At 42.6% G+C, this 21,465-nt stretch overlaps 1 protein-coding gene across 1 annotated transcript in view; it reads right to left on the reverse strand.

Moving 5' to 3' along the window:
- Trpc7 (transient receptor potential cation channel subfamily C member 7) overlaps positions 1-21,465 on the reverse strand; it is a 187,072-nt gene that overhangs the window by 14,481 nt on the left and 151,126 nt on the right. The window contains exons 6-7 of the mRNA XM_071612796.1: positions 18,277-18,510; positions 14,000-14,264 (exon numbers count right to left, since the gene is read on the reverse strand). Of these exons, the coding sequence (XP_071468897.1) occupies positions 14,000-14,264; positions 18,277-18,510 (499 nt within the window). The remainder of the gene's footprint in view (positions 1-13,999; positions 14,265-18,276; positions 18,511-21,465) is intronic.

A 21,465-nucleotide genomic window follows, 5' to 3' on the forward strand; every position in this document is an offset into this window, starting at 1 on the left:
AATCCACTCTTGATTTGCATGAATTTACAGCTCTCCTGAGTGTGCGTGTGCGTGTGTGTGTGTGTGTGTGTGTGTGTGTGTAAGCCTAGCCAGCTGTTTGGCTTGTTCCCTATGAATCCAAGAGTCTGAAAAACTGGTAGGTGAAGTTGGGTTTGTGTTGTCAGTGTTCGTTTTTGATTTCTTTTAAGGCTGTGATTTTGGAACAATTAAGTCATTTCAGTGTTGGCAGGGAGAAATTCGGTTATGGGTTTTGAAGTAATGACTGGGTCTCTAAGCCTTGTCTGCAGATATCCTGAAGCTGTTCTGAGATGTGGAAAAGTAGTTCCGTTATGTGAGATGCAGTACCTGCTTTGTGGGAAACAATGCCACACACTGTGTGGCAAGACTCACTACAGTGTTGTCTCCTATTGCAAAATAATCTTCCAGTTATCCTTCTAGTGGAAGAGAACAGTGCAGCCAGAGTCCAAAACCACTGGATGAACCCCAAATCCCAAAATGGGAGGGGATAGCAGGGATGTGGTCTCCCTGATGGTTGTTCCCTTCAGTGGAAAATCACTTAGAGGGGGTTGGCCAAGCAGGTGCTGGCTTAGGACTCTGTACTTGCCATGAACAATGTAAAAAAATGGCTAATACTTGTGACAGAGAGATATTTTACCCAAATTCATTTTCCCTTTCTTACCTTGGAACACCCCACAAACTCTGGCTGACACTAAGGAGGCAAGCAATTATAGAACGTATCCATGGAAAACCTTCTGAATTTTGATTTGGTAAAATGGGCCTGGTTTCAGCATGTATTGTTTTCTCGTTTGCTTCTCACCATGAATTTTGCCACTGAGGACCAATTTACCCCTGACTCCTAACGTAGGCATTCTGTGTCAATAATCAGAAGGAGGCAGAGCTGGTCCATTAAGCAATGTGTGTTGTGGTAAAGGAATACTTACAAATATCTTAGCCTATGCCTCAGCCCCTCCTCTGCCTGGTCCTCCAGCAGAGGACATACCTAGCTTGGAACAATAATCAGTTTCTATTTGTTGTCTGTTTTCCAGCCAGACTTTGTACTCTGTACCTATTTCATTTCTATTCTGTTGTTTAGAGATTAACCTCTGAACTTGGACTTGACCATGATCTTTAGGAGACTCTAACTATAAGGGGCTCAGACTCATGGGGACATGAGCAATAACCAGCTGCAGCGGCTGGCCAGGAAGAGCTCTTAGCCAAACTATGCATTTCTAAAAATTTCTTCCATGCTCTGAAGGGACTGTGTCTATGAACCTTGTTTCCTCCTTTTTATGAGGAAAAAAAGAGTTGAGGCAACAAAGTCCTTCTTTAAAGAAAAGGTGGGTGTATTGGCTTGAATCACCCAGGATGGCTAGATTCATCATTTAGGTCTCTTGGGTCTTTCATTTGTACCTATACCTCTTGACATGACCACAGAAAATTAACTTGTCTATATCAAAAACATAATAAGAAAACTATAAGGCAGAAAACTAAGTGAGGAAAAAAATCTGTATTTGCAAACATGAGGCAGACAATGGATGATGTCCTTCTTACATAAAGAACTCTTATAAGAATCAACATGAAAATGATAGACATAATTGTAGAAAGCAAAGGGAAGAAAAACTTTAGTGACAGGAGCTTTACAATTAATGTGACATGCCATGCTGGTATCATTTTCTAGTTTTAATATATGGCTGGAAATAAATGAAACTTGGCCTCACTATGCTAAGTGGGAAAAGATTTGTGTTACCTTGACCTGGAGACCTACAAATATATATTTTCAGAGAGAAGGTTGGTCCTGGAAATAAGCTTGTAATACATTGCTGATCCCCAGGACTCAGGCCCTAGAGCTGGCCCTAGTGTCCTGTGAGGTTAGTATGCTCTCTGAGTTAGCTATTAATCATCATCCACAATTTTCAGGGGCAATGGAACATAGGGCATGGGACAGAAGGCTCGTCATTAGGGAGGTCTGGGGCTGGCAAAGGAAGAAAGTGTCTTAGCATGGGCTTAACTGATATTTATCATGAAGCCACCCTTTTCATGAACTAGTAGGTTTCAAGGCTAAAATTGAGGCTCTTTACTGGCAGGGATGGAAACCACTTCCTCCCACCCATGCTGGCTGTAGAGTCACAGATCCCTTCAACTGTGTCAATCACAAGTGTTTTCACAGAGATATTTGGGGGAGTAAAAAAGGCAAAGGTGCATAGCTGGATTCAAATCTCAGCAACATCATGCGCTGGCTGTGTGAATTTGGGTATGTTACAAGTAAGCCCTTTTAAGTCTCCATTTACCCATCTATGAAATGGGCATAATGGCACCTTATTATTCAGATGCTATAAAGATGAAATGAGAAACATATGTAAAATATATAATAATAGCCCAATAAATGATAGCTACTATTTTGATTCATTTGTTTATTTTCTGAATTCTGATTGTGTAGTAGGTTATGAGGATATGGTGATGTCCAGAACAAATGTGTTTGTCCTTTTGTAGGTCCCAGTTGAAAAAAAAAAGCCCAATAAGGTGAGAGAATGCTGTGATATCACAAGCATGTTGCTCTGTTTGCCTCTGCCTTCCCCAGTCACACATATAACCCATCAACTCCTTAGGTGCTTCAACCCAGGCAGGCCTGAATGAAGTTAATAATTCAGCTACTTATTGACTTTTCTGAACAAGCCTCATTTTTTTTTTCCTATCTGCAAAGATCATCACAAACCCTTGATTTCATGCAAATTCTCCTTCTGATTTCTCTAGCCCATGCTGTTTTTTTATTTTTGGCTCTTGGCTGGCAGTGGAAGGGACTGAAATTTAGTCAATAGGCCACCCTGGCATAAGAAGCACTCCTAATGAAGGAAGAGAGAAAAGTGCCCGTGAGTGATGTTGAATAGAACATGATTCACCCTTCTCTGACTGGGCGGGGGTGTGTATGTGTGGGAAGGTTGGGGCTGATTTGTCATGCATAAAGCAGGGACAAGGTAATCAGTTCTCTACCAGGTCTGTCTCGCCTGGATAATGAGACTTTAATAACAGGTTGCCTGAAGAGGCAGTTGTGTATGGGTCTCAGAGAACAAACTGATCAACAAGGCGAGGGTTTAGGGCGATTGTTATGAAAATTGCTGCTTCTTCAGAATGCCAGGACTCCCTCCCCCACTCCCCACCCAGCAGTTCAGTTCAGTTACCTACCCAAATCTGCACATAGCAGGCTAAAATTAAGCAGGAGGATCAGACCTCAAAAGGCTGTTTCTTGGGTTCAGAAGATAATAGCTGCTGCTGCGCTAGAGTTCTGTCACAGGGGAAACAATGCCTGCCTGCCATCCGAGCTGGGCTGATGGAGGAAGGTGTCTGGAGTGAGAAGAGACCTTATTGGAGGGCTGTGTTTCCCCAGTGGCCAGACCCAGAGACCAAATGAGTCAGGCTTGAGGAAGGTCAGGAGAGATGGCCAAATGCCCAAGGAAGTCTGCACCTCATCCCCGTCACCCTGCAGGGTTTTAGCCTCTGAACCACCTTCTCGTTCTACCTTCAGTCCTGGATAAGGAATTTGATTTAGACAGTCCAGAAGGAGAGGAGTCTGGCCACAGAAGCAATGTCAAAGCAGCCTGGATTCATTTATATTGAGGATCAAGCTACGATCACAGTAGTTTGGGAGCTCTTTGGGGGCAGAGGCTAAGCTTCTTGGTCTCTGAGACTACATATACAGGCTGACACCCAGGAGGCACTTAGTAAATTCAATGTCTGTTGCATGAGTGGATAAATGGATCTCTGATGCACATTTTGACTTCCTTTTCTCTGATCCTAGTTTCATGGCTGATGAATGGGTCAGTATGTGGGTTCTGATGCCTGGCAAACCTGGGTTTGACTAAGTTTTTTGCCAAATAACGTACCTGCTCTATGTCTCTTTTTTTCCTGGAGATAAAATAGAAAAATAATAACATCTGTTTTCTAGGATTGTTTGTAAGGATTAAATGAATTAATAGGATGCTTGTGAGTTGCATAAAATACTGTCTGGTACTTACCAATGGCACAATAAATTTTATTAGTAGTAGTACTACTAGTTTTTTAAATTCTCTCTCTCTCTTAATTGCAATAGGCTTTAGGATCTGACTGAAATCCTCTGACACCCACAGTTAACTCTCAGAAGAATCCTTTGCGAGTAGAAATCAGATCCTGCACTTCCCTTCTTAGCTTCCATATGGCCAACAATCAAAGCCAATCACCTGGCTGAACTCTTTAATGCCATGGGCAATCTGGCTCCTGCCACTTTCTGGAGCCCCTCTGGGCAGTTTAGTTTCCCGAGGAATGACAGTTTAAATCTTTCCATCCTAGACTGAATTTTAGTTAAAAAAAAAAAAGAAAGGTAGGAATTTCTTCCTTGTCAGGCTGCATCTGAGAATAACATGGAGGATGTGGGGAAGCATCTGGGAACGTGACAAGAAGACATCATCCAAAGAAGCATGTTTTCTGTGTATCCTTAGGTCTCTTTCTTCAAAGCTTTGTGGCTTTTCAGCCTGTTTCAGAGGCTCAAAGGTACCAGGCTTTTCAAATCCATGTCATGAATAAACATGAAGAGAGCAAATAAGTAAGCACTATATGATAGGAGAATGTCTGTTGTAACAGACTTTATTAATATCTTCTGAAAATCTACATTTTTACTGTTTATTAGAAAGTTATACAAAGATAAGAACGTATATTACATCTAAACCACTTTGTTTTAGACATATTAACATCATTTCCACTTACCGAGCCTCTCTGGGTCTGACCATGTGGTGTCTTTCAAGTCTATGAATTTTTCTGTGCTAGTTGCTCCGCATAAAATGGGCTCAATAAGCTCTTGTGCCCTCAGACACCCTTATTAAATTTGTAAGATGAAAGATGGAGGTAACTTTCACAATGTAATAGAGTATGATGTAAAACTGGCCTGCAGAGCTTCCGAATCAGGGTGCCCATGTTTCTACAGTGACCTAGGAACCTGGGACAAGTCTGTCCTCTGTGAGACCCAGTAGGCTGATGCCCGTCCATGTTCTCCACCTCTGAACACTTTCAGCATGCTCCACACAAAGACGATGGCAGTGAGCCAGGTCCTCCATGCACCACAGGGTGACTTATCCCTGGTTTCTATTAATAGGGCCTTGGTTTGGGGGAGTTTTGCAACAAAACCCAGGCTTGGCTGCCCCAGCAGGACACCCCTGTGTGGCCAGATCCTTGCACTCTACCTCTCCTGCCCACATGGCCATTCCCTTAGTGCAGCAGCACATCCTCTTTCACGTGGCTCCCTGGCACAGGTCCCTCTGGAGCTGCTCTTCTTTCAGATTTCTTTCTTGCAGACTGTTTCTTCTATTTGTTATCATGCTTCTTTCTTGCAATTATGTGATAAACACCTGTCTTCCCTAACAACTGCAACCGTCATGATGAAAGGGGCCTTGGCTGTTCTAACCACCACATCCCCATCATCAAGCTAGCGCCAGGTTTGAGCTTCCCCTTCCAACCTGTCCTTCACACAGTTGTGACAGCATTCTTTCTGAAGGCAGCTTTGAGTGTATCTGCCTGTTTTTAAAAAGGCCTTAGTGGAGACTGTAACACCTAATGAGGATTTAGCTCTCCATAATCTGGCTCCTTCTGGACTCTGATTTAGTCTTCTGCCATCCCCCCAACTCTTGCCTACCTGTGGTTCCTCAAAAATGCCATGCACAGGCTGGAATGCCCTCTAGTCATCCTCCAAAATCCTCCCTCAGGCCACCCCTTCCATGAAGCCATTCCTGGCGCTGCCAGGTGGAGTTCAGCAACTCCTCTGGCCTGTTGCAGTGGTCACAGGGTGTTACAGCTGCTGCTTCCCTCCTCTCCAGTCTTCACTTGTCTACAAATTCCCAGGGGCATAAGGAATCTCATTTTTTTTTTTGGAGGGGGAGGACTGAATTCAGGGGCCCTCGACCACTGAGCCTCATCCCCATCCCTATTTGATATTTTTATTTAGAGACAGGGTCTCACAGAGTTGCTTATGCCTTGCTTTTGTTGAGGATGGCTTTGAATTCTTGATCCTCTTGTCTTAGCCTCTTAAACTGCTGGGATTACTGTGCCTGACAGGAATCTCTTAATCTTCATGACTCCACGACCCAACCCAGAACTTGGCATAGAATGGCTGCTCCCTAAATCTTCCTAAATGAATGAACTCACTTTGGAGTAGAGCACTTGTTTCACATAGGGGAGAATCAAAGGCTGCAGTTATAGCTCAGGTATGTAGACTCATCAAATTCTTGCCAATAATCAAAATCTGGATTCAGTATCCTATTCTTTAGAATTTAGAAGCACAGGAAAATGACCCAACCTTTGAAGAGACTAGGCCTCTGCCTCAAAAGCACAGGGGTATGGGATTCCCACTCTTGTCAATTTCAGATCAGAAGGTGGAGGATGGTCTTGAATCACAAAGATCTGGGCTGGGATCCTCTTCCTGGCTCTGTGATCTTAGTTAAGTCCAGGGTCTCTCTGAGCCTTGGCTTCCTGTAGTGGTATCTGTCATTCCATAGCACGGATTAAATAAGAGGGCAGATACATACATGTGTTTGTCATAACGTGTTGTTCAGCACATGATGCTGATTCTTCTTCCTGCTTCTCACTGCCTCTACCAGGACTGTTTGGAGCTTTGATTTCAGCTCTGAGCCAGGAGTATGTGAAGCTCAGCCTCCAGAGTTGGACAGTTGGTGGCAGGTAGAACAGGCCTAGGATGGGGAAGGTGTATGAGGGCAGGGTCTTCACAATTCTCTTCCCTAGCCCCACACTCTCCAGGATCACTGGAAGGAAAAGCTGGCTTGCCTGTGACCTGGATAGGCGAGGCAGGGCTGGATCAGTGCTTTCTTCTTCTGGTGGCCATATGAATCCCTTCCTTTTACAATGTGGAAATTTTCCATAACTGTCATGGAAAATAGAAGCTTCTAATTTTGCCTAGCACTGCTGAAACTCCTTCCATTAAAATAATTCCTGGGGAGACAGAACAATCTTAAGAGAGGTATTATTTTTGATTAGAAAAGTGTCAACCCAGCTCTGCTAGGAAGCTGACTCCACAACAGTCTATAGAAAAGGTTGTCTGGGATCATCTTTTGAGGGATGGAGCCCACATTAATCTGCAATCAGAGTTAAATAAGAGACGCCAAGTTCACTCACAGGGAAGAGCAGGGGCCTAACATGTTCTATTGGAGAATCTTCCACTTCCCCTCTCTGGGTCACTTTATTGCCCCTAACCTTTCCTATTTTCCATGTATTTGTCTAGTTAAGTGCGATATAACAACATTTCTGTCAAATGGTGGAATACATATATGACAATGGTCACATATGGCTTAGATGTGTGGTAGGCTATGTCGTCTAGGTTTTTGTAAGGGCGTTATATATTTGTACAATGATAAAACTGCTTAATGTTGCAGTTGTCAGAATGTAACTTTGTAAAGCCATGTGTGACTGTAGAAGGAGAGCATTTTTTTCTATGCATTCTCTCCCAGCTGTGTTTCACCTATGAGCTAAGGACCTTTTGTTTCTCTTTCTCTATACACTAACGGTTCTGTGACTCCATACAATCTCTAATCAGAAATTCCTTGCTTTATGGAATATCTACATTTCAGCAAAGTTGCCTACAAAACCTCCAAAAAGCAAATCCTATTTCTCTATTCACTTCCATGATATAAGCAAAACTTATATCCCCAAGAAGAACAAAATTCCTAACAATCTGAACTGAGAACTTAAAAAAACTTTTCTATTTTCTCAATACATCTTGGAAAACTTTGATTTTGTACTCTGAGAGCATAAAACTGGTGTGAACACCTTGTCTTCCTCCCCTTTGGTTATTTTCAGTTTGTAATAGAAGTGGCTTGGAGATAATGAGCTGCCAGCAGGTGTGCTATCTGTCATGTTCAGACAGGCTCCAGCTCACAAAGCAGGGACCCTTGCATCCAAGTTCACCAACCAGCAACCTTTGCATCCACATTTCTGTTCCTTTCCTTCAGGCCAGTCTCTGTCAGGGAAGTGGCCATGAAAAACAACCCAGACCTTTGGGAGAATCTTGGGTCTGAAGTGGAAGGAGGATGAGAAATTGAGAACCGCTTATAGGATCTGACTCGAGGGCTTGCTACTGCTTGATCTGGCTATCTACTCAATGCCTTGTGCTTAAAAATGCCTGTTTGCATGACCTGAAATCCTATCAGTATGACGCTTGCTTAGGTTAATGAGCTTCTGGCTTCTGAGATGCACAGAATTGACAGTGGCTTCCATACCCTCAACTGTGCAGGGATGAAGTCAGATCAGACCCATCTTTCTTATCCTGTGATCCAATACTACCTGTGCAGAACCCACCCTGCAGAGTTTTTGTTAATATAGATTTCTTGGCCCCACCCTGGAACTATTATAATTAGATGCTAAGAGGTGTCCCAAATTTTGCTCCCTCTTCCCCAGGTGATTCTGGTGTGTTGAAGACCACTGACCTCATTAAGGGTGTTCATGATGTGTTTTTATTCACATTTTTGGGTGAACCAGTTCAATCCATCCATTTTCTTCTAGATGCTTTAGTGAGGTCTGCTGGTGAAGGCAATGGGCATTTGAGGGTGGGGAGGAAGGTGTGTGACTTTGAAGCGGGAACCCACTGGGAGTTAGTGCAGATCTTGGTCAAGGGCTGGAGATTGCAGTTGGTAGAAAAAAATTATTTTCCTTATCTTTCCTTTTGTCTTAGACTATCTGTCTTACCCTCTACCTTTGGGACAGAACTGTATCTTGGTGAGTCTCTGGTGGGACTGGCTTTCGTGAACTGGCCTGGGACCACACTCCTAGGGCCAGCAAGGCTTTCCTGAGACAACTCTCTCTAGATTTCTAATAGCTGCCTTAAAATTTTTTTCTTTAAATTATTTATTTATATTTTTTTAAAAATGTTTTTATTAGTGCATGATAGCTACACATAATATTGTGGGTTCATGTTGACACAATCACACATACATGGAATATAATTTGTTCCCTTTCAGTCCCCAGTACCTCTTCCATCCCTCCCTTTCTCCCCCACCCCTGCTCTACCTCTTCTACTCCACTGGCCTTCTGGCCTTCCCTTCATCTATTTATTATTTTTACATATGGGTGCTTCTCTGTGGTACATTCGCATGTGCACACAGCATAATTTGGTTGACTTCATTTCATAGTTCCTCCCCTTTCCCATCCCTATCCCTTCCCACTCAACCCTGCTCCTCTACTCCACTCTACTGATCTACCTCCCATTTTTGAAGTGGCCCCCAAACTCCCCCCACCTCCTTATTTTGCTCTTGCTTCTGCATATGAGAGAAAACATTCAGCCCTGACTTTCTGAGTCTGGCTTATTTCACTTAGCACGATGTTCTCCAGTTCTATTCATTTACCAGCAAATGCCATAATTTCATTCTTCTTTATGGCTGAGTAAAACTCCACTGTGTATATGTACCACATTTTCCTTATTCATTCATCTGTTTATGGGCACCTGGCTGGTCCCAAAACTTGGCTATTGTGAATTGAGCTGCTGTAAACACTGTATCACTACAATATGCTGATTTTAGTTCTTCTGGATAAATATCAAGGAGTAGGATAGCTGGGTCATATGGTAGTTCCATTCCCAGCCTTTTGAAGAATTTCTAGACCAAACAGCTGCCTCTTTTTTAAAAAACATTTTTTTTAGTTGTAGTTGGACATGATACCTTTATTTTATTTACTTATTTTTATGTGGTGCTGAGGAGCAAACCCAGTGCCTCACTTGTGCTAGGAGAGCGCTCTACCTCTGAGCCACAACCTCAGCCCTCAAACAGATGCCTTTTAAAGTGGACTCTTGAATAGCATTTAGGAATCCAATTTTCCCTTGAACATGGCCAGAACAGAGATGGGGAGCAGGTGGATCAGTTCAAAGTGGAACTGAAGGGATTCCTGCAGTGTATTCCAACCCACATTTCCCTTCTGTAGGATTGAGTCTTCTGAATCTACAGAAACAGATGAGAAGAGCTCTGTCTTACCCTACAAACTCAAAGTTCCACAGGGTAGGCAGGTCTGGGTGGAGACCATGGGATGGTTTGCTCTGGAGCAGGCACACATCTGAGTGGGGTCTTCATCATCAGCATAGCTGCATTTAGCATAGCTTTGAGTTCCTTAAGGTATGAGTCTTATTTATTCTCAAATGGCTTTTTATTATCAAAGAAGATCTCTAGGAGGGTGCCATACTCCAGAGAGCAGTCAAAAGGTAAAAGATGACATTTACAAAAATCCATTCTTTCCTCTCTCTACCTCAATGCTCTATTGACTTTTCCTGTTCAATTAAATCCTATATACAGCTACATATCCCATTTCAGGAACTGCCAAGGCAATGGCTATCCTGTCTCTTTTTTTTACTGCACTTGCTGTTCCCTGCTTGTACATATCCCCATCTGAAAAGGCTTGGGGTCCTCTCTGTCTGGGTCCCTCTAGTCTGGAAAGTCTTAATTACATTTTGAGCACAAGGGAATCAACTGATTTTCTCCTTTCTCCTGATTTTACTTTTCTCTATAACTTCCTGAGCCAGAGAGCCCAGGCCACCTCTCCTTACTCTCTCTATAGATAGCTAGGTTGCATCTGGTTGAAAATTATGGCCAGATCAGTCCTACTCTAGGTCATGGCCTTTTTCATGCTCCTGTAAGGGGAGAGAATAAAGGTTTTACAGATCAGCCAGGACAGCAGAGATGCGACAGAAGCCTAGGTTACCAGATGCCCAGTCTATTACTTACTTGGCTACCTTTAACCTGGCTCTGTTTTTCCTATTTAGTCTCTCATTATTGCTTATGAAGCATTTAGTGGGCAAATATTCTATGCAAGGCACTGTGCTGGACTGAAAATGGGAGCGACATCAGGGCCTGACCACAGAAGGCAAGACCCTTTGTTCCTAGGCTGACAACTTCTTCATGTCCAATAACAATGCATCTCATGTCAAGGGGATACATTTAACTCTCCTCTAGCACATTTAGAGCATATTTGCTTGTGGGGACTTCAAGCTTATTTCCTTCATGAAACAGTTAACTGCTGAGTATTGGAGTGATATAAAGCAGTCCACCTAAATCAATAATGTGCTTAGCCTGAGCTGGTGGAGAGTTTGTCAAGTAGGCCACTACCCAGAGAGGGGTCCATAGTGCCAAATCTGTACCCAGGTGTCTCTGCTGTTTGTCTTTCCTCCCACATTTGCCCCCATCTTCATTATCATATTTATTATAAGTCAAACCATGTAAGTTTCTCATTTATTCTAATCCTGTATGGATGGCTCTCTTAGTATGTTTTATCCTTCCAGAATTAGGGAAACTGAAGCCAAGCACTTGCCCAAGGCCACATAGCGAGTAAGAGGCAGAGTGCAGACTGAAACCCAGTCTTTCTGCCTTTTCTGGTGCTAAGGCTGCCACACAACCTGGCCACCTTCAGGGACATTTCTCACCACTGGACCTGGCACCAATTCTCTGTGGGCACACAGTTACTTCTTTTTTGCCACAGAGAGTAACAGCCTTTGAGGTTCAGCACTGAGGGCCACCCAGCAGGCAGGGCAGCACAATCCCTAGTTCTGAGCTGAGCAGCCTGACAGCCATTGCACTTGGTTCTTAGACACAAGTATCTTCCCTTGATGTTGATTTCTCTAGAAGCAGGGTAAGCTGAGGCCCTGATGTAAGGTGGGAATTGCTCAGGGTGCCTGCATGGTTAAGGCTTAGGGGCCGTCTTCAATTACTGGAAAACTTAAACACCAGACCACTTAGGGTTTCTTAGGGGTAAGTGTCAGAAAGTCTCCTTTTAAGATTCTGGTAGGAGGTTGATGAAGGCAAGGAGAAGTTCTGGAACTGCGTGGATCTGGAGAAGGACTCAGGCTGGAAACTCTCTGTGTTCAGCCACTTTACATAAACTGCCACATCTATCCATGTAGGTATTTACAAAGAAGGTGGAAAGTCCTATCTTCATTTTACAGATGAGTACATAAGGGCTTAGATAAATCAAGTGACTTGGCTAAAAGTCTTCAGCCAGTAAATGCCTTTTTCAGAGTATACATCTAGCCCTGCCACATCCTTTCAGTAGACCCTGCTCAGACCCTGAGCACAAGAGAGTCAATTGATTTGCCCCTTTCTCCTGATCTTGCCCTTTCCCCATCTCTTACTCTCTCTACAGATAGCTGGGTCACATCTGGTTGAAAATTATGGCCAGATCAGTCCTACTGTAGGTCATGGCATTTTTCATGGCCCTGTGGGTTCATACAGGTTCCATGTAAGGAGAGGGAAGAAGGGTTACACAGATGAGCCAGGGCAGAAGAGTTGGGATAGAAGCCCATGTCACCAGATACCCTACCAGCCTGGTATTCCCCACAGAGAGGAGGAGTTTTGAATTTTTGTAGACACAGAGTCAGTGAGCTCTGTCTCTACCTCCATGGCATGTGGGTGCCATTGTGTTGTTCTGTCTGCTTGGCTGGCTGGAGCCCCTCAGAAGCAATCTCCAAATCCTGATATCAGTGCCTTACTTATCACCCAGGCCACATGCCTCCTGGCTACCTGGCCTGGGCCTCCTCTCTGGCTGCAGGGGCATATGATGCTGTAGGACTTGCTCGGTGCCCATGCATGGGCAGTGGTATGCCCAGCCAGGTGGGACATGGTGTGTGACATGGCTTCACTACGGCTGCCCTTAAAGTGTAGATGAGTTCATGAATCTGACTCATGAGAGACAACAGATGGGAAAGATCTGACTATTAAGTTCCCTTTCTCATCCTGATGTGATGCTCCTTTCTCTGTACACAGCAAGTTACTGAAAACACTTGTTAAATGACTGAATGAACTCCTAACCCCAAGTTTAGAGAAGTCTCAAGTACAAACAAATGAGTTCTCACAGGGACCAGGAATCTGCAAGATTTGGCTGAAAAAATATTCTTGGGTTTTGTTCCCTCGGTAGTCCCCCTGGCAGGGTCCATCATGCCCAGGTTGTGTATTCTGGCAGATAATGGCTTAGGGCAGCAACCTATATTTGCCTTCCCCAAACCTTGCTTCATGTATTGCCCATGCAGTGAGACCTTGACCTTGTCCTTGCTTACCCTCCACCCATATTTCACTTTCCTTTCCCCTTCAGTATTATTTTACTCAGATTACAACTCATTTCCTTTAATAAAGTGCTGGTATGCAATTTTTGCCCAGGGTTCTGTTTTCTAGGCAACACAGGCAAAATGATGATGATGATGCTAATCATAATAATTATAACAATAATATCAATTCCTCCCATTTATATGTTATGGGCTAAACTATACGTGCCTTGACCAGACAAACTCCATTTACCCTGAGACTCCAATTCATATAAAAAATGCTTCTTCTATGAGAAAACCCGCCTCTGCCACCTCCCATTAAGCACAACCTGTTTGACAAGGCATGGTGGTTTAAAAATGTTTATGTTATTTTTATTCAATGTATTATGCTCTCTTTTTAATTTCCATTTTCTTGGGCAATGTACTATACCCTGTACTGGGTCATTTTGACCCCACTTCCTATATTCCTATAAACATGTACCCTACTTTCTGCAAGGGATTGAGGGTTGCAAAGGCAACTTGCTTGCTGTCCTTTCTACCCCCCAGTGAATAAAGTCCCATGTCTTGCTCCAAGACTAACTTGGTGATTTATTTCAAATGTGCCAAGACATATTCTATATGTGTGAGTTATATCATCTCACAAAATCCTCACACTATCCCTACAAAACAGGTATAATTATTATGTCCACTTTAAAGATGAGGAAATGAAGGCTCAGAGGAGTTAAGGAAGATGCTTATGCCACACAGTGCATAAGTGGCAAAGTAAGGATTTAACCCAGCTCTTTTGTTCTTCCAACTTCAGAACCTGAACTCTAAGCCACCTTTGAATAAAGTTATCTTAAATCTTGAGAAATACCAAAGAAACCTGAATTTCTGTAAGAAACTACTTGCAAGAGAGTCCCAAGAATTCCCAGGAAAGCCAGAGAGAGCCTCAGAGGAGAGCCCTGGGATACTCACGTTGTAAACGCTGGGTTGTACTTTGCACCTCGGTAGTAAGAATACAGGTTGAACATCCCAATCATGAAGGCCACAAATACCATGATGAAAATGACCATGAACTTGAAGATATCTTTCACAGTTCTCCCCAGGGAGATCTGTAGGGGCCCAAAGCTCTCGTTGGCTGGCAAGATGTACGCAATGCGAGAGAAGCTCAGCACGACCGCTATCGCATACAGCCCTTCGGATATGATCTGAGGGTCTGAAGGCCACCACTTGTCCCTGGCTAAAAGAAAACAATCTGGGTTACTGACTGGGGGATAGGATCTGCTCTGGAAGAGAAACCAGTTAGGCATCTTCAGGGGTCTCCAACCACATGACTTGCAATTCCTACCCTGCCCTAGATTAATCCAAATACAGAACACAAGGTACCACCCTCTTGAAATGTGCTGGTCCGCTGCCTGGAACACTTTCCTCACTTCAAGGTCTGATTCATTCCCAATCATCCTTTAAAGATCTGCTCAGGTGTCACCTCCTCCAGGAAGACTTCTGTGACTCCCACAGGCTAGACAGGATCCCTATTTGCCATCTGTTCCCATGGTTATCTGTACACACTCTGGTTCTGGTATTTGCCACACTGCTTGCTATTCCATCCCCCTTACCAGTGTTTACACTTGACACCCAGGGGTGCTGTCCCACTCACTGGGGAAGCAGCATGAGGAGGTAACACAGGAGCACCTATGAGCAGGGGTTTGGAGTCAGTCAACTAATTTTCTGGAGCCTCGTTGCCCTCATCTGTACATTAAGGATCCTATCAACTCAGTACTATGAGGAAGATGAAATGAAATCTGATATTCAGTGCTCAGCATGGCACATGGCACATATTGGGTGTTGATGAATGCTTGTTAAATGACTAAATGAACACAAGTTTAGAGTAACCACAAGTTGGAACAAATGAGCTCATATAAGGACCAGGGTTAGAACTAGGAATGATCAGATCATGCCTGAGAAAATACTCTTGGGTTTTGTTCCCCAGGTGGTATGTGCTGAGAATGTTGCTTCCTGATTTAGCTAAGGCCCCCCCCAAAGTGGTGACCAGTCAGCATATTAGCCATAACAGCTATCTGTTCTGGCTGGGTAAGAGGCTGGGACCAATCCTGAGCTGCAGAGACTCTGTTTGCATCACTGGTGACCACCAGGGTTCAACTGCTTTCTGGGCATTCTTGCAGCAGAACAAACCTGAAAAGTGCTCCTACTGCAGTTCTAATGCCACGAGGAGCAGTGTCTATCACAAATCAGCTGCCTACTATGTGTCAGGACATACAGTCATCCTCAAGTGAGGGCAGTACTCTCTCCCAAGAGAAGTGTGTGGGGCTGTCTGTGGTCATCACAATGACTAGGTAGTAGTATTTCTGGGATGCTTAACAGACTGCAATGCCCCAGACAGTCCCGCACCATGGAAATTGCCCTGCTGAAGAAGCCAGTAGTGTTCCTGTTGAGAAATGCTAAGTGAAACTTAAATTGAGAAACATTGAGAAACCTAAATTAGCCCTTACACTTACATTAGCTGTAATTTTCACTACAGCCCTGTAGAGTAGATATTATTATTGCCATTTTTAAGATTGGATTTGGGGTATGGGGTCCTTTTCAGAGCCTAGTAAGTGCAGTTAGCAAGGATATTGCATAGCAATTCTTGGCACCCCAAGGGAGATGGAAGAGGAAGAATTTTATTCTTCATTTTCAAAGCTAGACTCTGTTAAATAATTATAATAATAGAGAGCAAGTAAGAAACCTTAAGTAAGGGAAGCAGGGCCACACAGTTTCATGTAGCACATTCTAAATTACATTTGGAAATATAACAACATTGTAGATTTTATGTTCTCATCAAGGTCATAACTCAAAAGTTCATGAAAGACAACTAAGGAGAACAAATTATGTGTTTTCCAATATATCTGTCACTCTCCATGGATAAGTAACACATTTGAATAACATGAAATAGGATGTGACTTCTTCTATTAAACAGACACTAAAAAGGATTTTTTCCTGCCACCTATAATTTAACATTTTCAACCTCAGCTATAACCATAAAAGCTACACCAATAATCTATTAAGATAGATTTAGCTGTTGTCAGATCCTAGTGACCAGGTCAGAACTTTTAGTGAAAAATATCCTGCTTGGAATGACCTGTAAGAGTTATAATGGGTGTAAAACAAGCAGCACTAGGATGATTCAGACCTAGGGATTTTCATCTAGGAGCCATTTCCATGAGGAAAATGGTTTTATCACAACCTGAAAATTTGGGGTCTGTCTATATGGGGCTGAAGAGGTTGGAGAGAACTATTGGTTGTTTGGCCACAAGGGGGCTCTGTTCTCCCATAACTGGAGCACAAGTGAACACTGAGAAACACAGATGATTTCCAAGGGCACGGGGTGAACCACAAAAGCAAGGACAATAATGTGCTATGCTTTGGGTTGGGTGAGACTTAATACAATTCATAAAGAAATAGAAGTCACAAATGAACAATACTGCAGCCTGAATCATGGCATTAAGAAACATATCTCTCATCTTTCCTTGGTGAATCTTGAGCCACACGGAGGGGAAAATATACAAGCTTATGTGTTTTAAGAAAGTCAGAATTTGCCAAATTAACAAATGGTGGTATGTGTGTGTCAGCCGGGTGGGTAGCCAAGGAGAGAGTAGATGATTTGTAATACTACAAGACTCTTCATTTCTCAATGGGGGGTTTTCCTACCAAATTTGCACATAATACAATTTATGTTGATAGTAAAGAGCAAATCAACTTTTGAAGTGACAATCCTCTACAGATCATTGCTGTACTGATCATGAAGATTTTGGAGAGGCAACAGCCATATGGCTTCATGTAACAGAGACATTCGACACTTAAACCCTTCAAAGTGTAGCAGCTGCCATTAAGGAAGACTTATTAAGCATTCAGCTACTTTTTACTGGTGAAAATAAATAGCTGTTGTTCCTTCACTTTCTCATCTTTCTTTTTCACCATAGAAAGTACTGTGTTTGAACAAGAAAATGACCCAAGAGAAAGTACTGATAAAACTATTACCATTTAGTGAAAATTTAGTATTTTCAGGCCATAGTGCTAAATTCTTCACAGGTACTATTTAATCTTCAAAACAAACATTTTGACATAGGTTTTATTATTTCTGTTTTACATATGAGAAAATGGAAGCTCAGAATAGTTAATTAAACACATGTTATAGGAAGCTACAGAACTTGAATTTCAATTCTGGTCTAATATTAAAGTCTGGGACATAAGTACCAGGCTATTCACCTTGACTTTCAATTCATCTCAGGCTAGGATTCCCTGCTATACAAAGCAATCCTGTATTTCTTTTTTTTTTTTTTTAATTTTTTATTGTGGGTTGTTCAAAACATTACAAATTTCTTGACATATCATATTCCTCACTTTGATTCAAGTGGGTTATGAACTCCCACCTTCACCCCATACACAGATTGCAGAATCACATCAGTTACACATCCATTGATTTACATATTGCCATACTAGTGTCTGTTGTGCTCCGCTGCCTTTCCCATCCTCCACCCTCCCCCCTGTATTTCTGATTATAGTATTATCCCTGCCATGAAAACAACTTTCTTTTTTTAGCTATAAAATAGGAACAAACAAAACAGATCAATTTTGTAGTACTATTACAAGGACTGGAGTTTATGTGTGTCAGATGTCTACACAATTCCTGGCCATAGTAAGTCCTCAATAAATGGATGCAATAACTATTATCATTATTATTCTTAAAATATCAATTTACTGCTTCAAACCACATGGCTTTGTGGTTCAAAGGGTACTTAGAGGACTTATATCCATGAGGAAAGAACTTTTGAACTAGCAAAGAAGGCCTTATCTTTGTACAAAGCAGGGATCCAATATGGAAGGAAATTTTTTTTTGGTATATACATTCCTTTTAGGACTGGATTCACATCAGAAAAAAAATGTTGTTTTTTTTTTTTTTTTTAAAAACCCCAAAACCAAAAGCCTACAGGAATGTCCCCAACAACCTTTCCAAAACAAACTCATTCTTCCTAATACAGAAAGATGCATTTCTAAGTCACTAATTAAGTCCACATTCTGCTCAGCTGGATGCAATTAAGGAATGAGACGTTTTGGAGGGCTTTGGGGGGCTCTGACCTGGCAGTCAGTCGACATGACCCAAATCGGCCAAAATGTAAATCACAGGCTGTGACACCTTCCTAGTCAAGAGCCAGGGCGGGGGCTCAGATGCACCCGGGCTGAACCAGACTCACCGTAGGTGAAGTAGGCCACTTCCGGCGGAAGTGAGACATTGTGCAGCGTGTCGTCCTGCACGTACTGGTCCACGTACAGCTGGGCCTCGCTGGCCTTCAGGAAGGCCATGAACCGTGCGGTGAAGGAGGCCACGAAGATGGACAGCATCCCGAAATCCAGGAGGTTCCACAGGTGCAGCACGTACTCCCGCGGCCCCTCCTCCCAGATTTCTTTACATTCCGACCAGATCATTCCTGCAGGAGGGTGAGAAGGCCAGGACCGGTTTTCAGATCCTTTAGCATTTGTGTGTCCGCAAGAGGGCATGCAGGGAACTGGGATACGAAAGAAAATGTCAACTCTTTGGCGCTAGGAATGTTGATGGCCAGAAGCAAACGGAAATGTGCCTTCAAAGAAAGGCTTCGAATCACGAGATCCTGAGATCCTCGGATTGGGAGAACACCTCACTGGTCCCTGTCCTTACAGACAATCCTCTTTTTTGGAAGAGAGAAAAGAGTTCTTAACTATTGATAGTTTGTTGGAGGCATAATAGGGGAAATATGGTTGCTGGCATTTACACATGGTAGACGTCTTAAGGGATCATTCAGTCATTGATTAAATGTAGGGAAACTGAATCTAGGAATTTCTTAAGGTACCATATATGACCTGAAACCCAGTTTTTCTAATTTACAGACTAAAATGCTTTCCTCTATATTTCTGTAACTGTTTCAATGAGCTTTAGTATGTGGTTATTAGGTTTTTTTTTTTTTTTGTACCAGGAATTGAACCAAGGGATGCTTAGCCACTGAGCCACATCCTCAGCCCTTTATTTTTTATTTTGAGACAGTCTCTTTAAGTTGCTTAGGGCCTTGATAAATTGCTGAGGATGACTTTGAACTTGCCATCCTCCTGCCCCAGCCTGTCAAGTTTCTGAGATTTCAGACATGAGCCACCCCCCACCTAGCAGTTATTAGTTATTAAAAGAAAAACAATTAGGGGCTGGGATTGTGGCTCAGTGGTAGAGCTCTGGCCTAGCACAAGCGGGGCCGGGTTCGATTCTCAGCACCACATAAAAATAAAGGCATTGTGTTGTGTCCATCTACAAAAAAAAAAAAAAAAAAAAAAAAAAAAAAAATTCTCTCTCTCTCTCAAAAAAAAATTAGTTTTTAGTTTTCAGTTATTAGTTTTTGAAAAATAATTTATTGGATTTTAAAGGCATAAACTATGTTAATAGTTCCCCCATCCCTCTTCCAGTTCAGCCTTGTGAGGTGGCCTGAGCTAATACTTTGGTGGGTATTCTTTTAGATCTGCACTAATATTGTAGCTGCTTTGCAAATGTGTCTCAGGTGACTATCTTTCTACTTCTTAAGAGCCTCAAAGCTGAATTCCGACCCTGTGGAGACTGCTGTTAGTGACTACCAGTGGCAGAAATACCAACTATCCCAAGCTGGCCTCCCTATCCTTCCCATCCTTACTTTGTCCCTTCATTGCCCAGTACTCTCTACTGCATCTCTGACTCCTCTGGCTGTCATCAGTGATCACAGCAGTTCTGCACATCCTCCTCTGGTAGACTCTCAGATCCTTCCTACCCTTTTAATTTTCAACTCCATTCTCTTACCTCATGAAGTACAGGTCACATCATGGTTAACTTTCCTTTTCAAACACCTGCAATGTAGTCCTTATTTAACATCCAAATTCCAAAACTAGACTGTTGAACCTTTCGATCTTCCTCTATCTCCATACGTTCTGCACTCCAGCAGACCAGGTCTACCCATCAGTCCTCAAGAGTTCCACCCCCAGTCATTTGCTTATGTACTTTTCTTCCTTTTCCCTACACCTCAAATGCAAGCACACTGACAGATACCCACATCACAATACAGTGGGCTTTGAGAATTCAGCTGCTGAAAAGCCTGGAGTCAAAGATGATGCTTGAGCAAACAGAGGATGATGGTGGCTCTACCCTGGCCAGAGTATGACTGACTTGGTCATAGGCCCAACTCTGGGTGTGTGTGAGTGATGAGCTGATTGCCTATACTCTTCTGGGATTCTGTCCAGGAACTGTTTTTGTCAGAATTTTTCCTTTTTATGGTGGAAATGGCCCATAAAATAAAAAGAATTGAAATGTTTTTCTAAGCAAAAAATAATTTGAGAGCAGCTGTTTAGAGAAGAGTCATGGCTTTGTGTGCTAAAGATCAAATTGGAGTTCCCACAATAGGAAATATCCCAAAACACTGCAGGTCTGTTTACAAGACTTCCCCCAACCCCTGCCTCCATCCATCTCCATCCCTCCACCCTGCTTTAACAAAGCTACTTCTAAAGCATACCCTCTCAAAATTTGCATGATAATTCAATGAAGTCATATTTTTCTTAAAACACTGAAATATACTTTCATTTTGCCTGTTCAAATAGGTATTTTAAAAATGTTATTAGAAAAACCATTACAGGCTGGAAAATGTTTATTGCTTTCCTCTACCTCCAAATTAAAATTCCTAATGTTTTAGTGAAATTGCTTTTAGCTGGGCCTTAGGAGAATCACAGACTATCACTTACAGTGATTGGCTTTAATTTAGGAAATCCTGGGTTCAGGTTATAGCTTCAACATTTAATGACAGTGTGACTTTTGATAAGTCCCTTGATTTGCTATGGGACCTCAGATTTTATATTTGTAAAATGAATGAATTGAGATTTTGGAGTAACTTCAAACACTTAAAAGCTCTTTGAAACTGAAATGCAAATTATGTACAGAAAACTGACTTTCCTGATGGGTAGAGTAACACCTCATTGCGCATTGCAAATCACTTTCTCCATGGTCAAATGTCTGCGTCAGTTTTCCTAGATTTATATATTAACTTACCCAGACTAATTTAAATTATTCCAAGGCCATAAGTAAAAGTAACAGGCCCAAGTGTTTGAGCAGCACAAACGCTTAATGAAAAAAGAAATGTGTGAAATTAACTACTTTAGTGAGTGAAATGAGGCCCCCTACTTCCAAGTTGCCAAGGGTAGTTTAGGATTTGATACAGGAGCTGAGCCTCAGGGGTTTTTTTGCCTCCAGCATGCCAATCAAAGTATCCAGAGCCCAAGGGTTCAAGGGCTGTGGATACTGGGCTCTTGAGCCTCCTTCAGGCCAAATTCTCATCACTTAGGTATGCCTAGAGCTCAGAGAACAAGGTCAGAGATAATTAAGAAGGGGGCCTGGCCAAGGAATAGGC

The sequence above is a fragment of the Marmota flaviventris genome, chromosome 5 (genome assembly GCF_047511675.1).
Source record: "Marmota flaviventris isolate mMarFla1 chromosome 5, mMarFla1.hap1, whole genome shotgun sequence".
In the NCBI taxonomy this organism is placed as follows: domain Eukaryota; kingdom Metazoa; phylum Chordata; class Mammalia; order Rodentia; family Sciuridae; genus Marmota; species Marmota flaviventris.